Source organism: Palaemon carinicauda, chromosome 2 (assembly GCF_036898095.1).
Source record: "Palaemon carinicauda isolate YSFRI2023 chromosome 2, ASM3689809v2, whole genome shotgun sequence".
Taxonomy (NCBI): Eukaryota; Metazoa; Arthropoda; class Malacostraca; order Decapoda; family Palaemonidae; genus Palaemon; species Palaemon carinicauda.
In genome coordinates, this window is record NC_090726.1 from 150,456,087 (window position 1) to 150,483,365 (window position 27,279).

Genomic DNA, 27,279 nt, shown 5'->3' on the forward strand with positions numbered 1-27,279 from the left:
ACTTCAGTTGGGTCGTGGCTAGCGCTCACAGTGGTGGCTCTCGTTGGTTTAGCATTAATCCAGCTTTCAAGGTTATAAGGAGTGCCTAATTTGTTTCAAACATCCTTTCTTTCTCCATCCGTAAGCACATTAGGGCGTGATAAGGAGGCGGAGGTAGGCCTGACAAAACTTCCTTTCTGTTCAACCTGTTCAGCCGAATGATGTACAGTACTTTTCCCGGAATCAGCACATTACAAGAAAATGACTTAACAACTGAAAAGCCTCTGCCATGGGCCTCATCTATGACTCTTAGTCAGGTTGACTATTAAGTCAGGTTCCATTGAAGGCGTATGGGAAAAAGGGCTCTTTCCTATCTTCATCTTCAATGATACATGAAGGAAAATGCCCTGAGCTGACGATTATTCTATGCACATCAACCCTGTTTTGTGGGGTCATGATTTTGGCCACCACCCAGACATTTTAGGGAGAATATCTCAACCTTGATGCGTTGCAGAGAAAAGCTCTCACGCACAGACCTAACATATGATCTGTCCTTGCATGGAATACCTTGGGTGTGAATAACTTAGTGTAAACTAAGTTGGTGTGCATGATATCATCATGCACTGAGATAGGTGGAGCACACAGTGACATCATCCTCTTTAAATACAGCGGAGCGTTTGGATTTATTAATCTGAACGTTCAGCCTAACTATATCCTTAGAGAAAAAATTCTTGGTGGGGCAGGAATAGTTACTCTACTTCACAGCGTAAATTAGACTGGAAGGAGAGGTCAGCTTTGAGCATAAAGGCATTGTGAACTTTGTAGGGGGGACACAGTCAAAGTAGTCCAACCACCCTTATAGTAGAGAAATTACAAAATCTCTTGATTCATTCCAGGCGTTCTTTACAAGAGTTTTCTGCTGAAGACCACTAAGCGTACGAGGCAAACCTTTCTCATTAATATGAGCTGGAAAATGGTAATCAGAATCTACCAATACGGCTGCCTCAGTACAGGGGGAAATGACACGCTCAACTCTCAGCAAGGAAATGCTTTCCCTGTTCTGAAGAATATGAAAAAAAACTGATGGGAAGAAGTTCACTTCTTATAGAATTTACATAGGAAATCTCTTGTCTAGGCAAAAGAGATTCAGAGGCTGTGTGTCTATGTCCGTCCAGCTTAAAAGGACACAACAATAGACACGGCCCCCGCCTGGCCAAAAACCTAAATACCGAGATTTACTGGACATAAGCACTCACTCGTAACTCACAGTTAATGAATAGTCACTCAAATAACTGTGAATTAAGAAAAAACAAGAGCTAAACACTAAAGGGTAAATGAGATAAATGTGAAAGGCTCAATCATATAAAGGGAGTAAGAGAACAACCTCTTCACTTCGCGACCAGTAGTGATGTGAGGAGACGCTGTAAGCGAGCTCACACTTGCTTCTTGCACATGCGCTGCGTTTGCCCAGCACGAAGCATGACGCAATCAACCAAAATTTTGATTGGCCAGTCCTAGAAAACATGATTAGTATTAACCTCATATAAATGACTCAGAAGTTTGCATCCGCGTAGGAATAAATAACCTTCTCCCTGCACACTGGATGCATAAAAAGAAGATAAGGGCAATGGGCATCCTGTTCCTAAATTGGATGCATGGCTGCTTCATGTCAGAGGTTGAGTGAGAGGTACTTGCAGATGCTAGGGTTAGAATGCAAGATCCTGCTAGCCAAAAACAAAGGCCCCAAACATCTACCATTTGTCCTGGCACTACATGACAATGTAGAGGTGGTGTTCTTTCCTCCCGACACCATATCACTGAAAAAGTCGATTTACCAGGGGGTCATTGAAAACTTCAAAGCCCATTACAGCAAACGTGTTGGCAAGACTCCAATCAGCCATGTATGATAATCACTACCTGGAAGACATGCAATCCTGTCAGATTTTCATTATTGAAAATTGCCTCTCTGTGGAAGAAGAGTCAGTCCTTCAAGGACATAAAAGCCTCATAGAGTAAATACCTGTTGGAAACATCTGTACCCAGACAGCGTGAAAAACTTAAAAGGCTTTGGTCCAAATGAAGCCCTTAATTAAACCATGAAGAGGATTGTGGCATTGGAACAGAGAATGACTATCCAATCCTTCAGGAAATGGCTGAGGACAGCCTTGGTATTGCAAGATGAGCATGATGCTGAATAGATCAAGGAGGGACTTGCCAAGTTAGTAAACTCAACAAGCAGGGAAAAAAGCAAAGACATTGAAAATGAGGGGAATAACAAGGCCTCACACTCAAGAAGTTCGAGAGATGTCATGTCAGTTAGAGGAGTTGAAAAATACTAGCTTCAGTATGGACCTATCCATGTCGTGGCCCCTTCTTTAGTTCATACGTGGTGTGAGTGAACCTTTATTTCGACAAACCTCCCCTATTATTCATATTGCTTTTTCTGTACTGTAAACCTACACAAGGGGTACTAGGGGAGAGGTAGCCTTGGCTAGCATCATCCTCAAAATAGTCATTGAGGGTTACCTCATAAGAACTATGGAAGTCCAGGCCTACCTTAGGTCAAACTATTGTCAACAGCTTTCACGATCACAGCAGAAGACCCTTCAGACTCTGTAGGGGAACGGCAAACGATTAGAACTCCAGGCACATCAGCAAAACCCAAAAAAGAGGCTAATGTCGATCTGCGCTCTCCTGACCCTAGTAACATACTCTCGGGGACCGATCCAGGGGCATTAGCAGCAGACCTGAGGAGAGAGCAGAGGAGGAAGCCTTCACTTACGTCTTCTTGGGTGTTGCCCCGTTGGACCCCAACGAATGCCTAGAGCACTTTTTCCCATTCAGAGCATATGCCTGTCACTGCATTGGAGGCCACGATCGGCACTCAGCACAGAGGAATGCCTGCGTACAGATAAGGCCCCAATACAAAGCACAGAAAAATTGATGGTCTACATGAAGCAGTTGCTGCACCTGCCCTTCCCCTGAGCAAACACAAATTTCTGGTTTCCATTCCATAATCAACAACAAAATACGCAAGTGAAAAGGCACCGGCCACCCATTGAGTTACTACCGCTAGAGAGTTATAGGGTCCTTTGACTGGCCAGAGAGTACTACTTTGGATCCCTCTCTCTGATTATGGCTCATTTTATCTTTGAAGACACACACACACACAATAGTCTAGCCTATTCTTTAAACATTATCCTCTTTCCTCATATACTTGACAACACTGAAATTACCAAACAATTCTTCTCTCAAGAGGTTAACCACTGCACTGAAATAGTTTAGTGGCTACCTTCCTCTACAAAGAATGCATCTATAATGCTAGGGGTTGGTGCAGATATGGGGATAATTGCAGGTATACACACAAAAATAAATATGAAGGCAAAAGAGCAAATATAATAGAAAAGTTGGATTTTTAAGGGCAGAATTCCTGGAAATGAAGAAAAGAACATCATATCAGAATAGGAAGGAAGCATGGGAGAATCCATTATTATTACCAATATTAAATAATGGGGATGAAACACAAACCATAATAGTGATGAATGCACAAGGTTTAGTCACGAGTAACTCTAAAAGGAAAATATGAGTTCTTAAAAGAACTAACCCAAATTGAAAAAATAGATATATTAAATATAAGTGAAACATGATATTCCCAAGAGACTGGCAGTGATGACCAGATAAAGGGTTTCCAAACATATAGATCAGACAGAACAAATAGGAATCAAGGGGGAACCGCAATATATGGAAGACATAAATCAAGGAAAAGTCTGTGATAAATACAGCGACACAGAATGTGAATTGATTGCGGTAGAATTTGAATATGAATAACTAGTGAATACAGTGGAACCTTGACATACGAATTTAATTCGTTCCATCACCATCGTTGTATATCAAAACAGTTGTATCTCAAAGCATTTTTTCCCATTTAAAATAATGTAATATGTATTAATTCGTTCTAGCGCTATGAAGCCACACCAAAACACAGCTAAATTACATATAATATACACAATTTATACACAAATAAACGAGTAATAACACACATAATGATAAAATAACATGGTATTGTGATAAATGATAAATTTATTAAAATCAATAAAAAAAAATAAAGTAATTCTACTTACCACAGCGAAAGATGACATGAGGCCAGCAGGAGGAGGAGGTAGGGAGGGGTGGCAGGGAACGATTTGTTTTCTTTTTATTTACATATGTAGACTAATAACTACGTAATAAACACGAATGAAATAACATTGCTAACCTCATTTTTATTTATTTTTTTTAATTACGTAAACACTTACTCATCATCACCTTCATGTCTGGCCTTTTTGGCCTCACTTTCCTGACTTTCATCACTTTCAGGTCTGGGCCTATCGTGCCAACTCTTTGCGTTCTTTATTTTTCGCGATTTTATTCATCTTGACTTTTCTAGCTTTCATTCGTAATTTTTATCTAATTAATCACTCTAAACGCCTTATCCCTCATTCTACGTACAGTATACCCATTCCTATTTTTCATTCCTTCTCGCATTTCCCAAATTCATTGATTTCGCTAATTTATTTGATTTAGCGTAGATTTAGCTTAGGGAATGTGCTACCGCAAGGTCCAGACAATCTGAACACATGCACGCACACTACCGCCTCCCCCTGTCTCGTCTCTTTGTCATTTTGTTTCGTCCTTGTTTTTCACTGGCGTTTTACTTAACTGTATCCAATAATATTGCATTTAAAATTCACATTTTAGTATCATATTTATAATTAAAAACATAGCGAATTATAATCTCATGCATTATTTACATTCAAATCAGCTGATCAACCCTGCCTAGTCCGTCGTCAACCTCAATTTTCGGATCAAATAATTACTTATTAATAAGTCATGTTACCTCCGATGCACGATATTTTATAGTTTTTAGCTCTGTGGTGCTTGATTATACTCAAAAGAGATTTAGCAAAGAAAAAAAAGATTTCATTTATTACAGAGAGAGAGAGAGAGAGAGAGAGAGAGAGAGAGAGAGAGAGAGAGAGAGAGAGAGAGAGAGAGAGAGAGAGAGAGAGAGAGAGAGAATCATTCGTATTTCTCTCTCACTAAATATTCTATTTTGTTTTGGAAGCATTATTGCATTTTCGAGATCGTTTTCTTGGGTTTTTTCTTATCACTTGCTTCGTCTTTAGCTTTGGGATCCATGGTAAATAATAAAATAGACAAAATAACACGAAAAATAGGCAGAAATACAACGAACTACACAATGAAGTGTTAAGGATGCAGCAACAACAAACAAACAGACCGAACGCCATCTATCGGTCGCCTATAGAACTATCACATCGTAAAATCGTATTTCAAATATTTCGTTGTAGTATATCAAAGCATATATTTTCAAAAATGTTCTGTTGTATCTCAAAACATACGTATATTAGGGCAATCGTATAGCAAGGTTCCAGTGTATTGTAGTTTACAGACCCCCAAATACTAAGGAGTTTGACAATAATAATAGAAAAAATAGATGATATATGTAGAAACCATAAAGACTGGAATATACTCCTATCCAGAGATTTTAACTTTCCTTTCATGGATTGGAAAGAGCGGATAGAAGAAAGTGGTTGCATATACTGTATACATAAAAAAAGAGAGTAATAGTAGCGCAGAAGATGAAGGGCAATTTGAAAAGCTTCAAGATATGCAATTAGAACATAATATGCAACAAATACACATTCCAACAAGAAAGGACAATGTCCTAGATTTAGTATTTGTGAATGAGGTGAATTATGTTAAAGAAATAATAGTGTATAACACGGGAATTTCAGACCACAATGTCATAGAATTAATAGTCCATTCCAAAGCAAGTGATCACAGAGATAATCAACGCACAAAACGATGGGAAGGATACGGAAAATGTAATTTCTATAGTAAGAATATAAAATGGTCAGAAATAAATGAAGAATTGAACAAAGAATAAAAAAATGTAGTCGTAAGTGATAATATACAGGTAAATACGGATATACTGTACAAAATAATGGAGAAAATTGTTGAAAAATATGTGCCGAAAAAAACAATAAACATTAGACATGCATACCAAGAGACGGAAGGATCTTATTTCAGAAAATTAGAAAGTGGAAGAAAAATCTTGCAAAAGAAAAAAATGTGTGGAAAATGATGGAAATAAAAAGTAAGATAGAAAATGCAGAACAAAAGATTATACAATCGAAAGAAAATGAAAAAAGGGAATTATAAGAAAGGACACTTCAAAATATAAAAAAAAACCCAAAGTACTTTACTCCTATGCAAAAAAGATGAATAAAGGGATATTAGAAACAGGCCCTCTAAGAATTGAAGGACGGTTAACGAATAAAAATAGGAAATATGCAACATATTAGCAGAAATATATAAGAGTGAGCTCACGCCAAGAATTGCGAATGAGAATAATGAAACAGAAATGAGAGAAGAAAATGTTGAATATCTAACGGATATAGATATTACTGAAGCAGATATTGTACAGGCTATAAGCGAAATTTAAAATGGATTGGCGGCCGGACCAGATGGAGTTCCAGCGATTTTGTTAAAAAAAACTGCACACACTATCGCGAAGCCGCTTGCAATACTGCTAAGACAAAGTGTAGATATGAGCGAGATATATGTTAAACATAAATTAACTTATATAACCCCTATTTTCAAAAGTGGATCAAGAGGCAAGCAATTATAGACCTGTTAGTCTAACATCACATATTATGAAAGTGTATGAAAGGGTAATAAAAAAGAAAATAATGAATCATTTGGTTAAAAATAATTTGTTTAATATAGGTCAACACGGTTTCGTGCCTGGAAAAAGTACACAAACCTAACTAATAGCACACTATGAAAGCATATACAAAAATATGATAAATGAAAAAGATAGAGATGTGATCTATCTAGACTTTATAAAAGCCTTTGACAAGGTAGACCATAATATATTAGAGAAAAAAATGAGAAAGCATGATATTGTGGGAAAGATAGGAAAATGGGTAAAAGAATTTTCTGCAAAACAGAAAACAGATAGTGGTTGCAAATGAGGAGATATCAGATGAAGATCAGGTAATATCTGGTGTGCCACAGGGTACATTATTAGCTGCACTGCTGTTTGTTATTATGATCTCAGACATAGACTGTAATGTTAAAAACTCTGTAGAGAGAAGTTTTGCCGATGACACAAGAATCAGTAGAGAAATAACTTGTGATGAAGATAGGAACTCACTACAAAGAGATCTAAACAAAATATATGGATGGGCGGAGATAAATAGGATGGTATTTAACTCCGGTAAATTCGAACCGATAAACTATGGAAATAGAGAAGGAATAGTATGTGCATACAGGGGACCTAATAACGAGACAATCACAAACAAGGAAGCAATTAAAGACCTTGGTGTAATGTTAAACAGGAATATGTTATGTAACGACCAAATAGCAACACTGTTGGCTAAATGTAAAGCAAAAATGGGAATGATATTCAGACACTTTAAAACAAGAAAAGCTGAACACATGATAATGCTTTACAAAACTTATGTACGTAGTACACTCAAGTATTGCAATGTGATATGGTACCAACACTACCAGAAGGATATTGCACAAATAGTGTACAAAGGTCCTATACTGCTAGAATAGAGGAAGTTAAGGACCTTGACTACTGTGAAAGACTGCAATTTTTAAAACTATACAGTCTAGAAAGGAGAAGAGAACGCAATATGATAATACAAGCATGGAAGCAAATCGAAGGAATTACTGAAAACATCATGGAGCTAAAAATATCAGAAAGAGCAAGCCGAGGTAGATTAATAGCGCCCAAAACTATACCAGGAAAACTAAGGAAGGCGCACAGGACATTAATCCACTACGCACCAGCATCGATAATACAGCGACTATTTAATGCGCTGCCAGCTCATCTAAGAAACACATCAGGAGTGAGAGTAGATGTGTTTAAGAATAAGCTCGTTGATACCTAAGATGCCTCCCAGACCATCCAAGATTGGAAGATGCAAAATACACCGGAAGATGCATTAGCAACTCTCTGGTGGATATACGAGGTGCCTCACACTGAGGGACCTGGGGGAACCCAAACATAGAATAAGGCATAAGGGTAGAAGAGACTCTATAGCTATGGTAAGCAGCTCTTCTAGGGGGACACTCCAAAATCAAACCATTGTTTTCTAATCTTGGGTAGTGTCATAGCCTCTGTACCATGGTGTTCCACTGCCTTGGGTTATTATTATTATTACTATTATTATTATTATTATTATTATTATTACTTGCTAAACTCCAACCCTAGTTGGAAAAGCAGGATGCTATAAGCCAAGGGACCCCAACAGGAAAAATAGCCTGGTAAGGAAAGGCAACAGGAAAAATAAAATATTTTCAGGGTTTGTATACTGCATAGGAACAAATAAGATTTTCCTTCATCAAAACTCCTTTACAACAAGTGGACTTATTGGTAAGCCTTAAAACAAATGCTCATTTGTATGCTTTATAACATGGGGACAAATTTATATGCTTTATAACAAGTGGACTAGTCTGTATGCTTTATAATAGGTAAACTCGTCTGTAACTTTATAAGAAGCAGACTCATTAGCATGCTTTATAACAAGTGGACTCATTAGAATCCTTTATAACATAGAAGAGTTAAGGATATTTCTCAACTGTATTAAAACCTTCTGTAAAATTGAGTACAGTACTATCAAATGAATAAGAGGGCTACATAAAAAAATCTTTCCAGACAGACCGTTACACTTTACCAAAGTATATAAAATACTAACAACAATTTTGTTCAAGAAATTTTCTAAAACTTAGGCAAACGCTACTGTACTTACCATGTGTTCACAAAATCCACAAATTCCTCAGAAAATGTGTTTCCATTTTCAATAAGAGACAGGCGAGGTGGCTCTCCTTGTACCACCTGTGTTAGCTGCTCAAAGACAGAATTCCATTTTGGATAAGGAAAACTTCCAGTGGCTAGCTCCATTAAGGTAATCCCTAGAGACCAAACATCTGACCGCACATCGTACCCTCGAGCCCTTGCTGGATCTATACGCTCTGGCTGAAAAAAGACAACACCGATATTTAGCTTTAAGGTAATATGATACATAAAGTATTGAACAAAACATACAATTGAAACAAACAAAGTTAACATTTTCATTATCATGTTACAGTATATCATCATACGTTACCAAATTAAAATAATATAATAAACATATGTGCTTACCAAGATTCAGTTTCTCTTTAAAATAGTTCAGACAATTTCTACACCTGAAGTTTAATCATAAAAGCCCATTAATCATATATGTTAATCTATATTGCAAATGTTCCTGAAATCACCATCTTTTAATCTCAAACATCAGAAAATAGAGCAATAAAGTTGTCTCACTAAAAATGTGACATCTTGATCCTCAAATTTTGTGATCAAATTTTGTGAAAGTTCTGAGGTTGCAAGATTCAAGAGGCCTAGAGGAGGGCAATGATAGCAGTAGGGTCTGCCACGGGGAAGGATGGGAGGGCAGTAAACCGATTGGTCCATGGTAAGTATGTTAGGAAAACTACAATTTTCTTAAAAATTGTCATTTGGTCCCACACTAACTTACCACAAACCAATGTTATAGGCAACTCAGAATTAGGAGGCAGGGAAGAGACCCCTGTAGGACAGGTGATGAGGGTCGTGAAAAGGGGTAAGGCCAGTCGGGAAAAGCGCTGCAATTAAGGTAAATCAAATAACAGGGTTAGTCAGAGGAGCACTCACCAAGACGACATCTTCCTTCCTGGAACAGTCCATGGTAGGTAGAGGGGGATAGGGATTCAAGATGCTCTACTCCTCAACGTTCCATATGGATTGTGTCAAGTGCAGGTCGCCCTTTGATCCTCTGTTGTAAGACCACGACGGGGCCGAGTTTAAAACCCTCCTGAGACCTGAGGGACAGTTCTTGAGATAGTGGGCCGTGAAGGTTGATTGTCTCGTCCACACGCCTACTCTCAACACCTGGCGATCCGCATGTTCCTTTTGAAGGCCAACGAGGTGCTGATGCCCCTGATGTTAAGAGGTTTGGCAGACCTGGCGAAGGGTTCACTTCATGCTGAGGATGGAGGTTGGCGGTCCGGGAGAGGTATTTCCGCACCGTTCTCACCGGGCACAATAGTAAGTCCTCCACGTCATTTGTCCTGGGGATGGCAGGGAAGGAAAACTCGTCGAACTGCGGGTCTGTTACCGTCGGATTCTGCGTCTTCGCCACGGAGGGGACGAACTTGAAAACCAGCTCCTTCCATCCGTGAGTGGGAGACATCCGCTGAGAGGCCGTGAAGCTCGCCTACTCTCTTGGACGAGGCCAGGGCAAGGAGGAACATCGTCTTTAGGGCGAGTTCCCTGTCCGTAACTTGACGCAGAGGCTCAAAGGGAGGTTACTTCAGAGTGTCGAGGATCTTGATTATGTCCCACATGGGTGCCTTGAGAGCTCTGAGTGAACATGCTTGCTCGAATCCTCTTATCAGCATTAAGAGCTGCTTGGTGGAGCCTAGGTTCAACCCTCTGATGAAGAAGACCTGCTCCAAGGCTGCCCAGAAACCCTCCACTGCCAGAAGTGTCATACCCTAATCAAGGCGTAGGTGGATTAGGAAGTCCACGATGATTGGGATTGAAGCGCTGAGGGGCTTTGTGCCCTCCTCGGCGTACCATTTACTGTAGGTAGCCAACTTCGCCTGGTATATGGCTCTTGTGGATGTCTGAGGTTAACAGTCATCTGAGCAACTGTCCTTGTGGATTGTCTGAGGTTAACAGTCATCTGAGCAACTGTCCTTGTGGATTGTCTGAGGTTAACAGTCATCTGAGCAACTGTCCTTCTAGAGTACCCCTCCATTCTTAGCATATGCTATATAATCTCCACGCATGAAGGGAGAGATTTGGGAGACCCTCGTGGAACCTCTGGAAGTGTGACTGCCTTAGCAGGTCTTGTCTCAAAGCCCGAGGCCATGGTGGTTCCACCGCTAAGTCCATTAGATTCCAGACCTACTATTTTTCGGGCCACCAGTGTCATCCTTGCTTGCCTTGGTCCTCGAAGACAGTTGATAGCCTGATGTCGAAGGCTGAAAGGGGGAAAAGCGTACACGTTGAGGCCGTCCCACTGGTGCTGGAACGCGTCCTCCAATGCTGCTGCCGGGTCTGGCACTGGGGAGCTAAAGACTGGCAGCTTTGCGTTTAGCCTTGTCGCAAAGAGGTCCAGACAGGGAGAACCCCACTTTCCTATCACTGTCTATGCCACCCCCGGGTGCAGGGACCACTCTGCCACCAGCACTTGTCCTCGCCTGCTGAGCCCGTCCGCAACTAAATTCCTCTTTCCCAGAATGTACCTGGCCATCAGGGAGATAGCGTTGTCCTCAGCCCAAGAGAGAACTTCCACCGTCAGGTCATGAATCCGATGGGTTCGAAGGCCGCCCTGTTTCGTGATGTAGGTGACGACAGTGGCATTGTCGTATCAAGGCCACTCTTCTCCCCAATATTGAGTTTCCCAGTTCGAGGAGGACCATCCGCACTACCAGAAGTTCGAGGAGGACCACCCGCACTACCAGAAATTCGAAGAGGACCATCCGCACTGCCAGAAGTTTGAGCTAGTTTATTTAGAGGGCCTTTCCCTCCAGAGACCACAGTCCTCATCCCTCCCTATACGCGTCCGAGAAGAGGAGGACCTCAGGAGGGTCCAGTAGTGAGACCCCTGCAGGGTGTTCCTAAGGTATAACCACCACTAAAGAGCCTCCCTGGTTGACTGGGATAGGGGATGTCTCACTGACGGATGTCTCGCTGCTAGGGCCTGCACTTCCTTCAAGTCCCACTGGGCTGGTCGCAGCATCATTCTTCCTCTAGGGACAGTTTCTCCAAGGACACCAGGTGCCTCACTAACCTTTGCCACTCTTTTAGACATGCTGATTCTCCCTTGATGAGAAGCCTCTCTATACATTCTAACCTCACAACCTTCTCCTTTGTCGGGAAGGCTCTGGCCTGCATGGAGCATATTTCCATTCCCTGGTACACCGTCCTCGTGGTTGTAGAGTTGTGACTTCTGCCAGTTCCCTGAAAAAGGCCACTAACTTGTCCCTCTGCTTTGACAACTCCTCCTAGACTCCAAGAGGAGTAACCAATCCTCAGGGTACCTCAGGAGTCTCATCCCTTCCTTGTGGGCCCACTCGGAGACTAAGGAAAAGACTCTGGTGAACACTTGAGGCACAGTCGAGAGGCCAAAGCAAAGGGTGGGGAACTGGAAGACTTCCTTTCCCAATTTTCAACTGGAGGAATTTCCTACTGGAGGGGTGTACTGGAGTCTGGAAATAGGCATCCTTGAGGTCCAAGGATAACATAAAATCTCCTTCCCTGATAGCTCCCAGAACTAACCTGGTCGTTTACATCCTGAAAGTGTCTTTGGTGACGAACCATTTGAGAGCTGAGAGGTCGATGACTGGGACCACCCACCTGTGGCTTTCCCTACCAGAAACAGGCGGCTGAAGAATCCCAGTAGTTTGGGCACCATGGGTTAGATGGCCCCTTTCCAAAGCTGGTCCTAAATTTCCCCTTCCAAGGCCCTCCAACGTGTTTCCTCATTGGGGCGCAGGGAAACGGCCTCGAGCGCTGACATCAAAGGCGGAGGGGAGGCTCGGAAGGGGATCCTGTAGCCGTCCTTCAAGACCTGTACTATCCACAGGTCTGCTCCTTCTCCCACCCAATTTCTCCACCTTGCTGAGAAGCATCTCACTACTCCCAGAGGGAACGGGGGAATGGGGACTAGTCCCCCGTCTTCTCTTGAAGAAGAGCCCACTAAGTGTCCCTGGGTGGCTGGGGCTCTGTTCTGATGGGTGATTGGGAGTGCCTTCTGACCTCCTGGAGGGGGGCTGCATAGAGGGGCCCCAGTAGGAGGCAGACGGCGCTTCATTCTATGGTATGGGAGGTCGGCCACCTGACTGGGCCCTGGCATTGCTGTGCTCCCTCGGTTGGTAATAGCGATGCGCCAATGACGATGACGAAGACGATGCCTTGTGAAGCATCACGTCTCCTCCATTTGACCAGTGCCTCTTCCACCTGGTCTTCTCAAAAGAGCAACTCCCTAACAATCGGGGTGTTTCTGAGCACTCTCAACTCCCTATCCAGAAGTTCTCCTGTGCATTCTGTGGAGGACAACCTCCCTCCTCCGTAGTACCCAGTTTGAGGACGAAGTGTATGACTGGTCTTCAAAAAAGGAGAGATCCCTCGACCCGGAGACTGACAATTTGATGAACGGGTCCATTGCCGTTCCGCCCCTAACATCATTGTCCAGGCTCGGTGTCTTTGACAGGCTCCAATGAGAGTGTAGAAGCGCTAACCTCCGGGAAGGCAGGAGCTTCACTAAATTACTGGACCTGTGCGATCCTCTTGGTTCCGATGTAGCAGAGATAATCTTCTGCAACCTCTGCCAGATGTCATGGGAGATAAGCAGGGCCAAGGAGGGCCTCGCCTCCCTTGGGGCTCCAAACCGGTGTTCCAGGTTGGTGGAATGGTGCTGCGCTTGAGCCGGGGAGGGCTCCGGGAGGTCGTTGAGCTTTCTAATGAGGCCAAGGACCTTGCAGAAGGACGACACGTCCTCGACCACCTCATCCTCTGGGTGGTCCCTCGACCCCTCCTCCGAAACCCACTCTCCGGTATCAGGATCTCCACAACGTGGTCCCTCCAATGGGGCTGGCGAATGATTGCCCCGAAGATACGGTTCTCCCGACGAAGGGGCCCTATGTCGCTCTTCCTCCCTTCAGATTCGGTTCGCCGCTGGGGCGGGACCCGGAAGCATGGAGCCGTAGGACAGAGGCCTAGAGGAATGACGTCCCCTCCATGGTCCTCTGTCCCCTTTTGACACGCTCAGTCCTTGGCAGCAGGAAGCGAATAAGAGGCGATGTCCAACGGCGGAAAGTCCTCCCAAGGGACTGAGGGGAATGGAGTCTGAAGGTCTGCACACAGGAAAACAACTCCTTGGCGGGGACCTGAACGAAGTCCTTGATGTGCCTGAATAAACCTCTTGAGCCCACAAGGTTGGATCGGCACCAGGGAGCCGCTGCTTGGGGCTAAGGCTGCCGCCCCAAGGTGGATAGACCGGAAGGCCATGCCAAGCAGCAGATTGGCAGCCATGTTATCCGATCCCCGGTAGAGGAGCCAGAGAGAGTTTTGGCTGGTTAGGCCAAGGCATTGGCGGTTGAGCAGTTCGGCCCCGGAGGACCATCTGCTGAGAGGGCCGCGCAACCCTGGAGCAGACACTCACACCTTGACATTATGTCTCTCAAGGTTCTTGCCACCTCTGCTGTGGCCGTCCCTGGCGAGGGAGAGGACGACATTCCGGTCGAACCGGTAGTCTTAGTGGGAGCTCGGTCACAGGAGACAAAGAAGTCCCTGACACACTGGGCACCCTTCCTCGAAGGCAACCTGTCCTCCTCAGACTTCTTCTTCTTCTTTGTGGCCATCCTCGCCCACTGAGGATTATCCCAGCCCACACAGTTCTCACAAGTGTCGCTCGGAGAACACACACAACCCTGGCAGGAAGTACACAAAATATGAGTATCTACCTCCACATGTAAAACGAATGCTGCACACATCTTCCCATTGACACCTGCACAACGACTCTGCACACACACAGATTCCATACTTAGTGAACCTAAGTGAACACAAAGCAACACGGTAAAGCGAGAGTAACACACGCTTTAAGCACAAGTGAAAAAACTAGCGATCACGAGAGAAGCGGGCAAGTCGACCTCACGTGTCGACAACCAGGAGTAGAATGGGGGTTCTTGACCTGGGAAGGTCGCCTGTGGCGTCCTCTCAGGGCATGCTGCAAAAAACAAGTGAGTTCAGAGTTGCACACATGGAGAGGGGGTTGAAGGGTATAAGCCTGTTGGGGTTTTCCTGTAACATTGCTTGAGGGTCTTGAACAGAGGAACAATAAGTATAAACCTTTTTCATTGACGTTTGAAACTTGTCTACCATTGATTTTCCCAAAATCTTCCAAATATCTCAACACAACTAAGGGTAAAGAAACCATTCAATGTGTAACAATTAGTCTTTCCTGCTTAACAGATTGGCTAAGATATTCTGATTTCCAGGTTTGAAACAGGATAATAAGAGTGATTTGCCATGCTTCTTAACCTTATGCCAATGTTTCTAGCTGTATTCTAATGCTGTCATGTTGTCTGAATGTACAGCAAAACCTTTGCCTTTAACTAGATTCTCTTCCTGAACTAGTGTCCCAAACACTAACGAAAAATCTATAAGCATTTGCTACTTTAAAACCAAGTTCCTTCCAGACAAAGTTTCTCTTAAGTGGTCCCCCCACCCTATCAGTGACGCATTGCAAAAGATATATAGTTTCAGATTTTGTAGTTCAATTGAATTGAATTGAATATAGGATTTTGGCATTTTGTAGTTCAAGACTCACTCCTTGAAGATGTTGATGAAAATTCCACCAATTGAGTCAGCCCATCTAATTCTTGATGCATGGGACTGCTACTGTTTTTTATTCAAGGATCTGTCCCAGTACTGGTCTCGTTCTAGGTTGTGCATGAGGAAAGAATTTCTCTTAAGGTATCATGGTCCCTAAAAGGCTTTTCGACTAGTGAGCTGACAGGATTTTAACCTTCTTGAACTCTTTTACCAAAAATAAAGAACCGACTGAGAGGGAACCACATTTGATTTACTGAAATTGACTCAGTAAGTTTAACAGAACTTTATCTTGAAGAAGGGCTTCTTAATTGTTGTTGAAAAATACCCAACCAACCATGTAAAGAGGAGCCACGCCTAAACTAGAAAACAAGCAGCTGAACTAATAAAAAATTTCCTGAAAAGACAAACATAAGGCACATTTGTGAATCTTAGTGGAATGGAACATGAAAATAAGCATCCAATTGGTCCATTGAACACATTCAATCCCTATTTCCCCTGACGACAGAGTAGCCATAAAAAAAAACTGGTTAGAACTAGGAACTCTAGTCGAAAAATGTCTAGAACTGGTCTCTATCCCCTGTAGTTTTTGGTACCATAACATGTGACTGCAAAACCCTGGAGAAGGAAAAGGAGCTAAAAGTTCTTCTATCTCTTTCTTCCATAACAACAAATATTTCCTTTTGCATAATCTGTCTTTTCTGGATTGTGCTGGTACAAAGGAAAATATATTGGTATGGCAGATAAAGGAGGATACAAGTTTATAGGCAGTTGGTAGCCTTTCCTTACCACCACTACCACCCACCGTTCTGGCAAAAAACACTTCACATTGAGTGGAGCTGAAACAGTCAGCCCCCTACCTTTATTGAGCTGACTGTCATTTCTTTATTTTGTCAATCCCTCTTCCCTGATTTGATGTACAGTAGGGTCCCGAATTAAGCGTGTTCGAATTACACGATTCCCCTTTTCCGCGATCGCTATTTTTCAAAAATAAATTTTCTGTATCTGCGAGGCTGTTCAAAGTTCGCGAGTCAAGCACTACAAAATGTATCAAATCTATTGTCTTTTTAAGTATATTGGTAGCCCTAAATACGGTGATTTATAATAAATGTTACAAAACAATATCAACATTACATTTCATTAACATAATTTCATAATGAATAGCCTATTTAAGGATAAAATTCCACATCAACAATGAAATCAACTGTTAACTGTGCGAGTCCAGCTGACAAAATGTAAACAGAAATGTGGTTACGTTCTCGGCAATCTTTATCTTTCTCCAACCTTACGATAATTGTAATGGTAGTGTTAATGATGGTATATTAAAGCATTATTTTTGTTTAGTACAGTATATTTAAAAGCCTTATTTTTCCCTCTGGGCGTTCAAGGTTTTCACGAGTAGACTGGGTTCGTTTATCGGCAGTGAATAGCCTAAACTTCGGTAACGAGTCGTCAATATTTTGTCATATTTTAAACAGTATACATTTGATTTGCAAACATTGGTTTTGTAGAGTAGACGGTAAAATTAAATCTAGATTTTATTTTACCGTCTACTCTACAAAACCAATGTTTGCAAATCAAATGTATACTGTTTAAAATATGACAAAATATTGACGACTTGTTACCGAAGTTTAGGCTATTCACTGCCGATAAACGATAACAAACCCTTTAATGCAAACTAACTGTATCCTTTGATATTCCTCTATATTTATCACGAATTCCTTCTATACCTCCTCAGACACTCTTATTTCAAATATCTAAATTATTCTTATCACAACTAACACCATCTAGTCATTTTCATTCCATTATATCTATTATTCCTCTGGATCTTATTCCCTTTCCTTATTCTGTTTATTCGATGGGATTCGTTTTTCCCTTTACCGTCTTTCAGAATCTATTTTTAGCCACTGGCAACCAAATCCCCCCTTCCCCCGTCTCCTACCGTCTCCCCTGCGAGTCCACCCAGCCTATCTCATCACTCCCCCCACCTTCTTCCTCCCCTGTTCTAGGTCTGTAACCTTCTGCGTCATAATATCTCTCTCTCTCTCTCTCTCTCTCTCTCTCTCTCTCTCTCTCTCTCTCTCTCTCTCTCTCTCTCTCTCTCTCTCTCTCTCTCTCTCTTGTTATACAATACAGTACTTACAAATAGATGAAGAAACCAAAATCGGTTTTCTTGAAGTGTCAATTAAATACAAAACGAAAAAATTATACCGTGTATACATCCATTTCAATCATAGCTTAAAATACGGTAACCGATTTCGTCCGCAAACCACTATTTTTTAGGAAACACCATTCTATTCCAGAAAATTTTTACTCTTTAAATGTCAATTGCGCTATAATAAAACATGTACTTATGTTGTTAAATTTCGGGTGTGTTTTAAAAATCGAGTATTGCTAACTTATTTTTGTTTTACTTTTGGCTGTGATCACATCAGCTGATGTCTAGCTTCCGCGCGAATACAATAACAAAGAATTGTTTACACCATTTCTTAACTTATTCAAACCATCTATACAGTTAATATTACATAAACACCAATGTGTTATAACCTATCATATTTATTGTTTAGTACTTTAAAACCATCCCTCTCTCTCTCTCTCTCTCTCTCTCTCTCTCTCTCTCTCTCTCTCTCTCTCTCTCTCTCTCTCTCTCTCTCTCTCACACACATCGAACGTTATAGCGGTAACCTAATTGTTCGGTGACTTTAAAAATAGGCCTAGTACTTTCTTCTTTTACCTTTTTTGCATATGGATCCATAATTGAGGTGGGTACAAGTTGACTTATAACTGAAGTTAGGAAAAGTATTTTGGATATGGAAAGGACAATTATCTTTCGTAACAGTTTAGAATTATCGTAAGTTATCACTCTGTCATTAGCGGCAGTTTGCTATTGTGGATTAAACACATAAGGAAAAAAAAATTTCCAGCTTTGCTACGAATTTAGGAATTTATATGGATACGGTAAGTAAAATATTTGTAATAACATAATGTTTACTAAATGTTTGTAATATCATTAGTTATGACTTAGATCATGTGTGTTTAATACATTCGTTTGTTTATTATGATCGAAGATGGAGCGTAAACAAATGGAAGGTTTCCGTTTCAGGCGGCATCATAAAGAAAAACATTTCATAAATGGCATTCATTTCATTTATTTGAAAGTTCTAATAAAAAATAATTAGAACATTGGTAATAACAAATTCAACATATAATCTATACTTGGTAAAATTGCTGTCAATTCAAAAACACAGATGTATAAATGCGTCTGTTTCTTCGTTGTGATCAGAGATAAACGTAAACAAAACATTGGTTGTCGTTTTCTATTGTGCTTTTTAGCGTGTTTAGGAAACGCATGATATAAAATCGCCTTTATTTTGATAATTCTGGATTTTCAATCATACAACAAGCTAGTCTATAGAGTGATGGTTTTGCTATTCACCAGTTGTATTATACAATAGATATGACAAACATTAAAATTTGTCTGTATTTTGGGTTGTGTTATAACGGGAAATATATGGTGTTTACACCTATCCTGGTTGTAATTTTAACCATTTTTCAAGTTATTAGAACTTTAAAGTATATTAAATGTTTTATTTATTTACAAAAACAATTTGATATCATAAAGAAATACAGTATAGTACAAAGAAAGTATTGGAAATGGGTAGTAAACACATTTGAATAGGCAAATTGCTGGTTGCCATGGCCACAATGGAATTATTTCTGTTAGTTGTGTGTTTCGAAATTCGCGATTTTCCATTTACACGAGGTCATTAATCGACCAAATTCTCGCATAATTCGGGACCCTACTGTATAAAGTTTTTCATGAATGAACCTTGTGTACTTTCCATGAAAATAACCTATTACTATTTATAGGTTTATCTCTGCCTCTTTCCTGATTTTGTGAATAAGGGTGATATATGGTAGATGGACCAGGAAACTGATTGGAAGGAAACTATACTGTAGGTATCTGAAATGTTGAACCTGTGTGACACAAATCAATTGTGTAACCGTACTATCGAGTGTTTTTGCATTCACTTGATAAGTGAATTTAGGCAAATTATTTAGAACAAAATATAACCCATAATGAGAGCTGATATCAATTAGCATCTTTAACCTCCTGAAAAATCACAGACTAACAAAGAACAAATTTGAACTATTCTTCTAAGAACACAATTGTAGGGGAATTGAGCTAGTTTGAGGATGAATCAGATACTGTACAGCAAAATTTAAACACTTACAGTACTCTCAAATATCATTAAATAACTTTGTACCTCAGATTTTCATTTAGACTTTAGAGCTATTAAATAATTATATAACATCTATGGTAGCATTAAAAAATAATTTACTTCAAACCTTCTGATATAACCTTGAACTCTCTTGACATAGATAAAAATTTCCCACTCTCTACCAGCGACTGTGTCTTTGGCTTGATCAATAAATCTTGGGATTGTATTATTAAAGATGCTAAAGATTGAGTTCGCACGTATACTTCATGCAAAACCTCCAAAGTACATCAAAACATCGATTCTGGAGGTGGCACCTTTCATCAATCTCATAGGTGCTTTTCCCATATTCACGCCGATGTTGTAGGTCCCCTACCCACATCACAAGGATATTGTTACCCGTTTACAGTCATCGACCACTTCACTCGTTGGCCTGAAGCCATTCCCATAGAAACTGCAACGTCTGCCTTATTCTCAGGATGGATAGCGAGATTAGGTATCCCGGAGCATATTACTTGACAGGGGTACCACTTCCACCTCTCAAATGTGGACATCATTAGCGAATCTCCAGGGAATCACCCTTCATATCAGACAACCGCTTACAACCCTGCTGCCAACGTATTGGTTGAACGTTTTCAACATACCCTCACAGCAGCTTTGATATCCCACTGCGTGACTCCAACTGGTTTACTCGGCTTCCATGGGTCCTCCTGGGACTAAATACCACTCCTAAGGACAGCCTGGATGTTTCAGCAGATGAAATGGTGTATGGCAACCCGTTGGTCATCCCTGCAGTCTTTTTTCTGTCTGCAATATCCTCCGACAATCTCCAACGCCTACGTCATGTTGTGGAAAAACTTACTTCAAGCCACCAGACTTACATGTCCCCAACTAAGTAACACACACCGACAGATCTGCACTCGGTAACACAAGTTTTCCTGCGCAATGACACTAGCAAGCCACAGCAAATGGCCCCTTTCCTCGTGATCCGTTGTACAGCGAAAGCATTCCTCATCAACATTCTTGGCAAAGACAACTGGGTCTCCACTGATGGCCTAAAACCTGTATATATCCCACCAAATGACCTGCCTACAATACGCCTCTCAAGAGCAGGGCGCCATATTTCAAATATATGACAATTTTATGGGGGAGCCATGTACCGCACATGAATCACACACAAGCACCTACACTGTAACATTATTTTTGTTTTTTGTATAAAATTGTTATTGCTCTCCCATCGCACTGATAACCTCTTTATACCTGTATGCTCTTGAATCACTTTAAGTTTTTGTGCCATTCTTGACTGGAATGGGTTGTATATATAGTCATACCTCTCTTCACGAAAGAATCTACTTACAAAATTTTCACTCTGCGAAATGAGATGCACAGATTTTTATGACTCACATTGTGGAAAATGTTTCATGATAAGAAAAGAGATTTGCCAGCCAGGCCAAAAATAAAATAGTCACCCATTAAAAATATGAAGAAAACGGGTTATTGCACTATAGAAAAAGTATCTCTCCATAATAAGTTAACTATAATAGTACAGTACATATACAAAGGCACTTCCCCCTATTTTGGGGGGTAGCCGACATCAAACAAATGAAACAAAAAAGGGGACGTCTCCTCTCTACGTTCCTCCCAGCCTGACAAGGGACTCAACCGAGTTCGGCTAGTACTGCTAGGGTGGCACAGCCCACCCTCCCACATTATCCACCACAGATGAAGCTTCATAATTCTGAATCCCCTACTGCTGCTACCTCCGTGGTCATCCAAGGCACCGGAGGAAGCAGCAGGGCCTACCGGAACTGCGTCACAATCGCTCGCCATTCATTCCTATTTCTATCATGCTCTCTTGCCTCTCTCACATCTATCCTCCTATCACCCAGAGCTTCCTTCACTCCATCCATCCACCAAAACCTTGGCCTTCCTCTTGTACTTCTCCCATTAACTCTTGCATTCATCACCTTCTTTAGAAGACAGCCATTTTCCATTCTCTCAACATGGCCAAACCACCTCAACATATTCATATCCACTCTACCTGCTAACTCATTTCTTACACCCGTTCTCAACCTCACTACTTCGTTCCTAACCCTATCTACTAGAGATATACCAGCCATACTCCTTAGACACTTCATCTCAAACACATTCAATTTCTGTCTCTCCATCACTTTCATTCCCCACAACTCCGATCCATACATCACAGTTGGTACAATCACTTTCTCATACAAAACTCTCTTTACATTCATGCCCAACCCTCTATTTTTTACTACTCCCTTAACTGCCCCCAACACTTTGCATCCTTCATTCACTCTCTGACGTACATCTGCTTCCACTCTACCATTTGCTGCAACAACAGACCCCAAGTACTTAAACTGATTCACCTCATCAAGTAACTCTCCATTCAACATGACATTCAACCTCGCACCACCTTCCCTTCACGTGCATCTCATAACCTTACTCTTACCCACATTAACTCTCAACTTCCTTCTCTCACATACCCTTCCAAATTCTGTCACTAATCGGCCAAGCTTCTTTTCCGCGTCTGCAACCAGTACAGTATCATCCGCAAACAACTGATTTACTTCCCATTCATGGTCATTCTCGTCTACCAGTTTCATTCCTCGTTCAAGCACTCGAGCATTCACCTCTCTCACCACTCCATCAACATACAAGTTAAACAAGTACGGTGACATCACACATCCCTGTCTCAGTCCCACTCTCACCGGAAACCAATCGCTCACTTCATTTCCTATCCCAATACATGCTTTACTACCTATGTAGAAACTTTTCACTGCTTGCAACAACCTTCCACCAACTCCATATAACCTCACCACATTCCACATTGCTTCACTATCAACTCTATCATACGCTTTTTCCAGATCCATAAACGCAACATACACATCCTTACCTTTTGCTAAATATTTCTCGCATATCTGCCTAACTGCAAAAATCTGATTCATACAACCCCTACCTCTTCTAAAACCACCCTGTACTTCTATGATTGCCTTCTCTGTTTTATCCTTAATCCTATTAATCAGTATCCTACCATACACTTTTCCAACTACACTCAACAAACTAATACCCCTTGAATTACAACACTCATGCACATCTCCCTTACCCTTGTATAGTGGTACAATACACGCACAAACCCAATCTACTGGTACCATTGACAACACAAAATCACAAATTTTAAGTAATTTGTATTTTTCCTAACAGTACTTACCTCGAACTATTTTCTTAGGAGGATCTGGGATCTCCTCATTAACCGACCAAGAATTTTGCGTAGTTCCGCCTTTCTCCGTTACCTTGTCGGGGCGCTCCGGGGCGGAAGGATATGCGCCCTGGGGCGCCTCGGGGTCAGCGCGTGAGGAAGCGCTGCTAGGTCATCAGTAAGCGTATGTTTTAAGTCCTCCTCGAACTCCTGTAAGATACTCGGGGTAGGATGGGTGGGCCATAACCCGAAAGTAGTTCGAGGTAAGTACTGTTAGGAAAAATACAAATTACTTAAAATTTGTGATTTGTTCCAACACGGAGTACTTACCTCGAACTACTTTCTTAGGAGACTTATACCTTAGGAGGAGGGAGTGGCTTACAGGCCGGATTATCCCAAAACATCCTGGGGCACGAGACCTAGATAGGAGGCTAGGTTTAGACAACCCAGTGGAGAAGGCCTCCAGGGACTTCCTCATATAATCCTTCAGGTAGTGGGCTGTAAAGGTGCATTGTCTGGTCCAGTTACCTGCTCGTAAGATTTTCCCCACTGCCATGTTGATGTCAAAGGCTAGGGACGTGCTAAAGCCTCTAATAAGGGGTCGCGGGGTCCCAGGAACCGTGGAACCCTCACTTTCGTACGCTCTTTTGATAACCTGCCGGAGCCAGAAAGATATCGTGTTCTCAGACACCGCTTTCTTGACAGGCCTGAGGAAACAAACAAACTTTTGATAGCTGGTCTGAGTTTGGAAGTTCTACTGAGAATATCTCAGTCCTCACGGGGCACAAAAGCAGGTCTTCTGGGTTGTCCGAGTGCGGAATAGCTGGAATCGAGAATTCCTCCTCCCTAGGATCAGCAATTGCTGGGTTCTGGGTCTTGGCCACAAATTCTGGCAAGAACCTAAAAGACAAATCCTTCCACCATTTCGAGTGTGAGACTTCGAAGGACACCCGTTTGGCTGACGCAAGAGCCAGCAAGAAAACAGCCTCGAGAGTGAGGTCCTTGTCTAGGATGTCTTTAAGAGGTTTGAAGGGAGGTCTCGAGAGAGCCCTGAGGACCTTGGCTACATCCCACTGGGGAACCCTTGAGGAGCGAGGGTCACAAGACTGTTCAAAACTTCTGATGAGCATGGAGATGTGGCGAGAAGCCCCTAGGTTGATGCCCTTAAGTTGGAAAACCTGCCCTAGTGCTGCACGGACTCCCTTAATGGCTGGAATGGAGACTCCCATGTCGTCTCTCAGGTGAACCAGGAAGTCCACAATGTTGTGGACCGAAGCCTCTAAGGGCCGCAGATTCTGTGTGGCACACCATTTAACAAAAGTGGCCCACTTGGCCTGGTACACTACGCATGAAGACTTCCGGAGATACCCCGACATCCTGAAAGCAGTCTTATCCGAGAATCCCTCTTTCTTTAGCAGGCGCTTGATAACCTCCACGCGTGTAACCTCAGGCTCTGGGGGTTTCCGTGTAGCCTTAGAAAGTGAGGTTGGCTTAGCAGGCCTTCTCTTGCCGGAAGGGGCCACGGAGGAAGGGTGGACAGGTCCTGTAGATCCGCGAACCACTTCCTCTCTGGCCACCAGGGCGCTACCAAAGTCATCTTTGTAGACCTCGACTGCCTTAGCCTGATGAGCACCTGCCTGATGATCCCGAAGGGGGGAAAGGCATAAACGTCGAGACCGTCCCACGAGTGTTGGAAGGCGTCTCCAAACGCTGCTGTCGGATCTGGTACAGGGGAGCAGAATACTGGTAGTTGTGCATTGAGCCTTGTTGCGAACAGGTCTATCACCGGAGAGCCCCAAAGCTGGAGAAACTCCTGTGCCACCTGTGGATGAAGAGACCATTCTGACCCTACTACCTGTCCCGTCCTGCTGAGGCCGTCGGCCAGGACGTTTCTCTTCCCCGGAATGAACCTGGCTGTGAGCAGAATGTGGCTCTTTTCGGTCCATTCAAGGATTTGAGCTGTGAGGTCGCACAGTTCCCTTGATCTTAGGCCTCCTTGTTTCTTGATGTATGCCACTACCGTGGCATTGTCGCACATGAGTGCCACCGAGTTTCCCCGAAGAAGACGGGCGAATGACGCAAGGGCCTTTTGTACTGCCATGAGCTCGAGCAGATTGATGTGTCGGGCTCTTTCCTCCATTGACCACTTTCCTCCTGCTGTTTCTTCGAGGAGATGTGCTCCCCACCCCTCTTTCGATGTGTCCGTGAAGAGCAGCATCTCCGGAGGAGTGGAAGCGAACGGTATCCCTTTCAGAGTGTTTCTCCTATCGGACCACCAGAGGAGCATGTCCTTGGAGGATGGGGACACCCTGACTACCTTCTGCGGGGACTCCTCCACTGACCAGAGGTCCTTCAGGTTCCATTGTATTGGCCTCAGCTTGAGCCTCACTTGCGGAACCAATTTCTCCAATGAGACCAGGTGTCCCACGAGTCTCTGCCAATCCTTGGCTCTCATTGGAGCGTCTGCTAGAAACAGGCGAGTCACTTGGTCCAGGTTGTCCAGTCTCTCCTGGGAGGGAAACGCTCTCGCCAGCTGGGAGTCCATGACCATCCCTAGGTAAGTCATCCTGGTGGCTGGGACTAACTGGGACTTCTTGAGGTTGATTGTAATCCCTAGTTCCCTGCAGAACTGTACAAGCTGAGTGCCCTGATCCTTTAAGACTGCCTCTGAGGCTGAAAGCAGCAACCAATCGTCGAGGTACCTGATCAGCATGATGCCCTGTTTGTGTGCCCAGACTGAGACAAGGATGAACACCCTCGTGAACACTTGCGGAGCTGCCGACAAGCCGAAGCAGAGGGTCTTGAACTGCAGGGACTGGGAGCCCCATTTTACTCTGAGGAACTTCCTGCTGGAGGGGTGTACGGGGATTTGAAAATATGCATCCTTGAGATCCAGGGACATCATGAAATCCCCTTCTCTCAAGGCCGCCAGCACCGACTTCGGCGTGTCCATCTTGAAGGAGGTCTTCTTGATGAATTTCTTCATAGCCGTGAGGTCGATGACTGGTCTCCAGCCTCCCGTAGCTTTCTCTACCAGGAAGAGCCTGCTGTAGAATCCCGGGGAAGGTTCGTGGACGGGCTGTAGGGCTCCCTTGTTCAACATGGCCTCCACTTCTGCTTGCAGGGTCACTCTCCTCTTGGTATCTTTAGGTGCTAGCCACTCTGCTCGATGTTCGGAGATCAGAGGGGGAGGATCTGACAGGAAGGTAATCCTGTATCCCTCCCTGAGAACTGTCACGGTCCATGGATCCGCACCGTTGTCTCACCATGCTTGCCAATATCGTTTGAGGCATCCCCCCCACCTGAGGCGTGGGATGGTGTAGGGGGCCTCTCTCCCTATCTCCTGGGGAGACGGTTTGGACGGCCTCTCCTTGCGCCTGAATGTCTAGGTCTAAAGGAGGCCTGGGTTGGGGCACCGCTCCTTCTGGAGGGCCGAGGGGATTGGTGCCAGGAAAAAGAGGAAGCCTCCTGCATAGCCGGAGGCATAGGCGGGTAGGCCCTGTCCGCTGACGATCTTCTATGCGAGGGCCGCCTTGTCACTTGCTGTCTTGGCTCGGCCGAGCTCTTTAACTTCCCGACCCTCTCTATAGTCTCCGCCACTGCCTGAAGGGTGAACACGGTCTCGCCCCAGACAGGGGAGTTCCTTAGGAATTTGGCTTCTTGCTCGGGGAGCCTGCGGGGCAGCCTGTTCAGCACCGTGTCCCTTCTCCTCAGAACCCAGTTCGTTGTCTGGGTAAGGGACTGGAAGGTGAGAAACTTCATCGCCTTGCCCCCCGAGCGGATCAATTCTTGTAACAAGGCCTGGTTCTCTAGCACTGATAGGTCGTGTGCCAGTTGGAACCCTGCTAGGGTGCACGCCCACCAGTCCAGCCATGAGGTTACGTTCACTATGTCCTGGGCTGTGTCCTCCATCATGGCGGGCTCTGCTTGCGAGAACACCACCGGTGCGTTCAGGCTCCGCTCATCGGTGTTGCCCTGGTTCAGGGTAGCGACGGCCTCTTCAAGTGTGCGGGGTTTTGAGTGCCGCCCCTCCGGAACGTAAAACTTCTTTTGGGTTCTAAGTCCCGGCAGGAGCTTAAAGGAACCCTGGGCTCTTAGCGAGTTTTTCGGGCCTGACACGAAGCGATCTACATGCTCCATCCCCAGGGCGATGTCGGGTGCTAAGGGTAGGGTTAGGGATGGTTTCTGCTGGACCGGATTGTCCACCATCCTGCCCAGACCTGACAGCCAAGCTTGTTCCGACGAAGGCTGAGGTTCGTCCAGTCTATGGTGGTGACGAATTAGGGCCAGAACCTTTCTATTTGATGAGATCTCGTCCGGGGAGCAGTCGCCTGTGTCCAGCAACTCCTCAACAATGTGCCCCTCCGTGTCAGCAGCATCTTCGAACACGGAGGGATCCATGGGACCAGAGGCAGCCCTTCCCTCTTGAC

General features: G+C 43.5%; 1 protein-coding gene across 10 annotated transcripts in view; it reads right to left on the bottom strand.

The window, feature by feature from the left end:
- Window positions 1-27,279, bottom strand: part of Mkk4 (MAP kinase kinase 4) — a 335,120-nt gene that overhangs the window by 68,000 nt on the left and 239,841 nt on the right. For all 10 annotated transcript variants that reach the window (XM_068359301.1, XM_068359292.1, XM_068359283.1 and 7 more), the window contains one exon: window positions 8,805-9,031. In XM_068359301.1, the coding sequence (XP_068215402.1) occupies window positions 8,805-9,031 (227 nt within the window). The remainder of the gene's footprint in view (window positions 1-8,804; window positions 9,032-27,279) is intronic.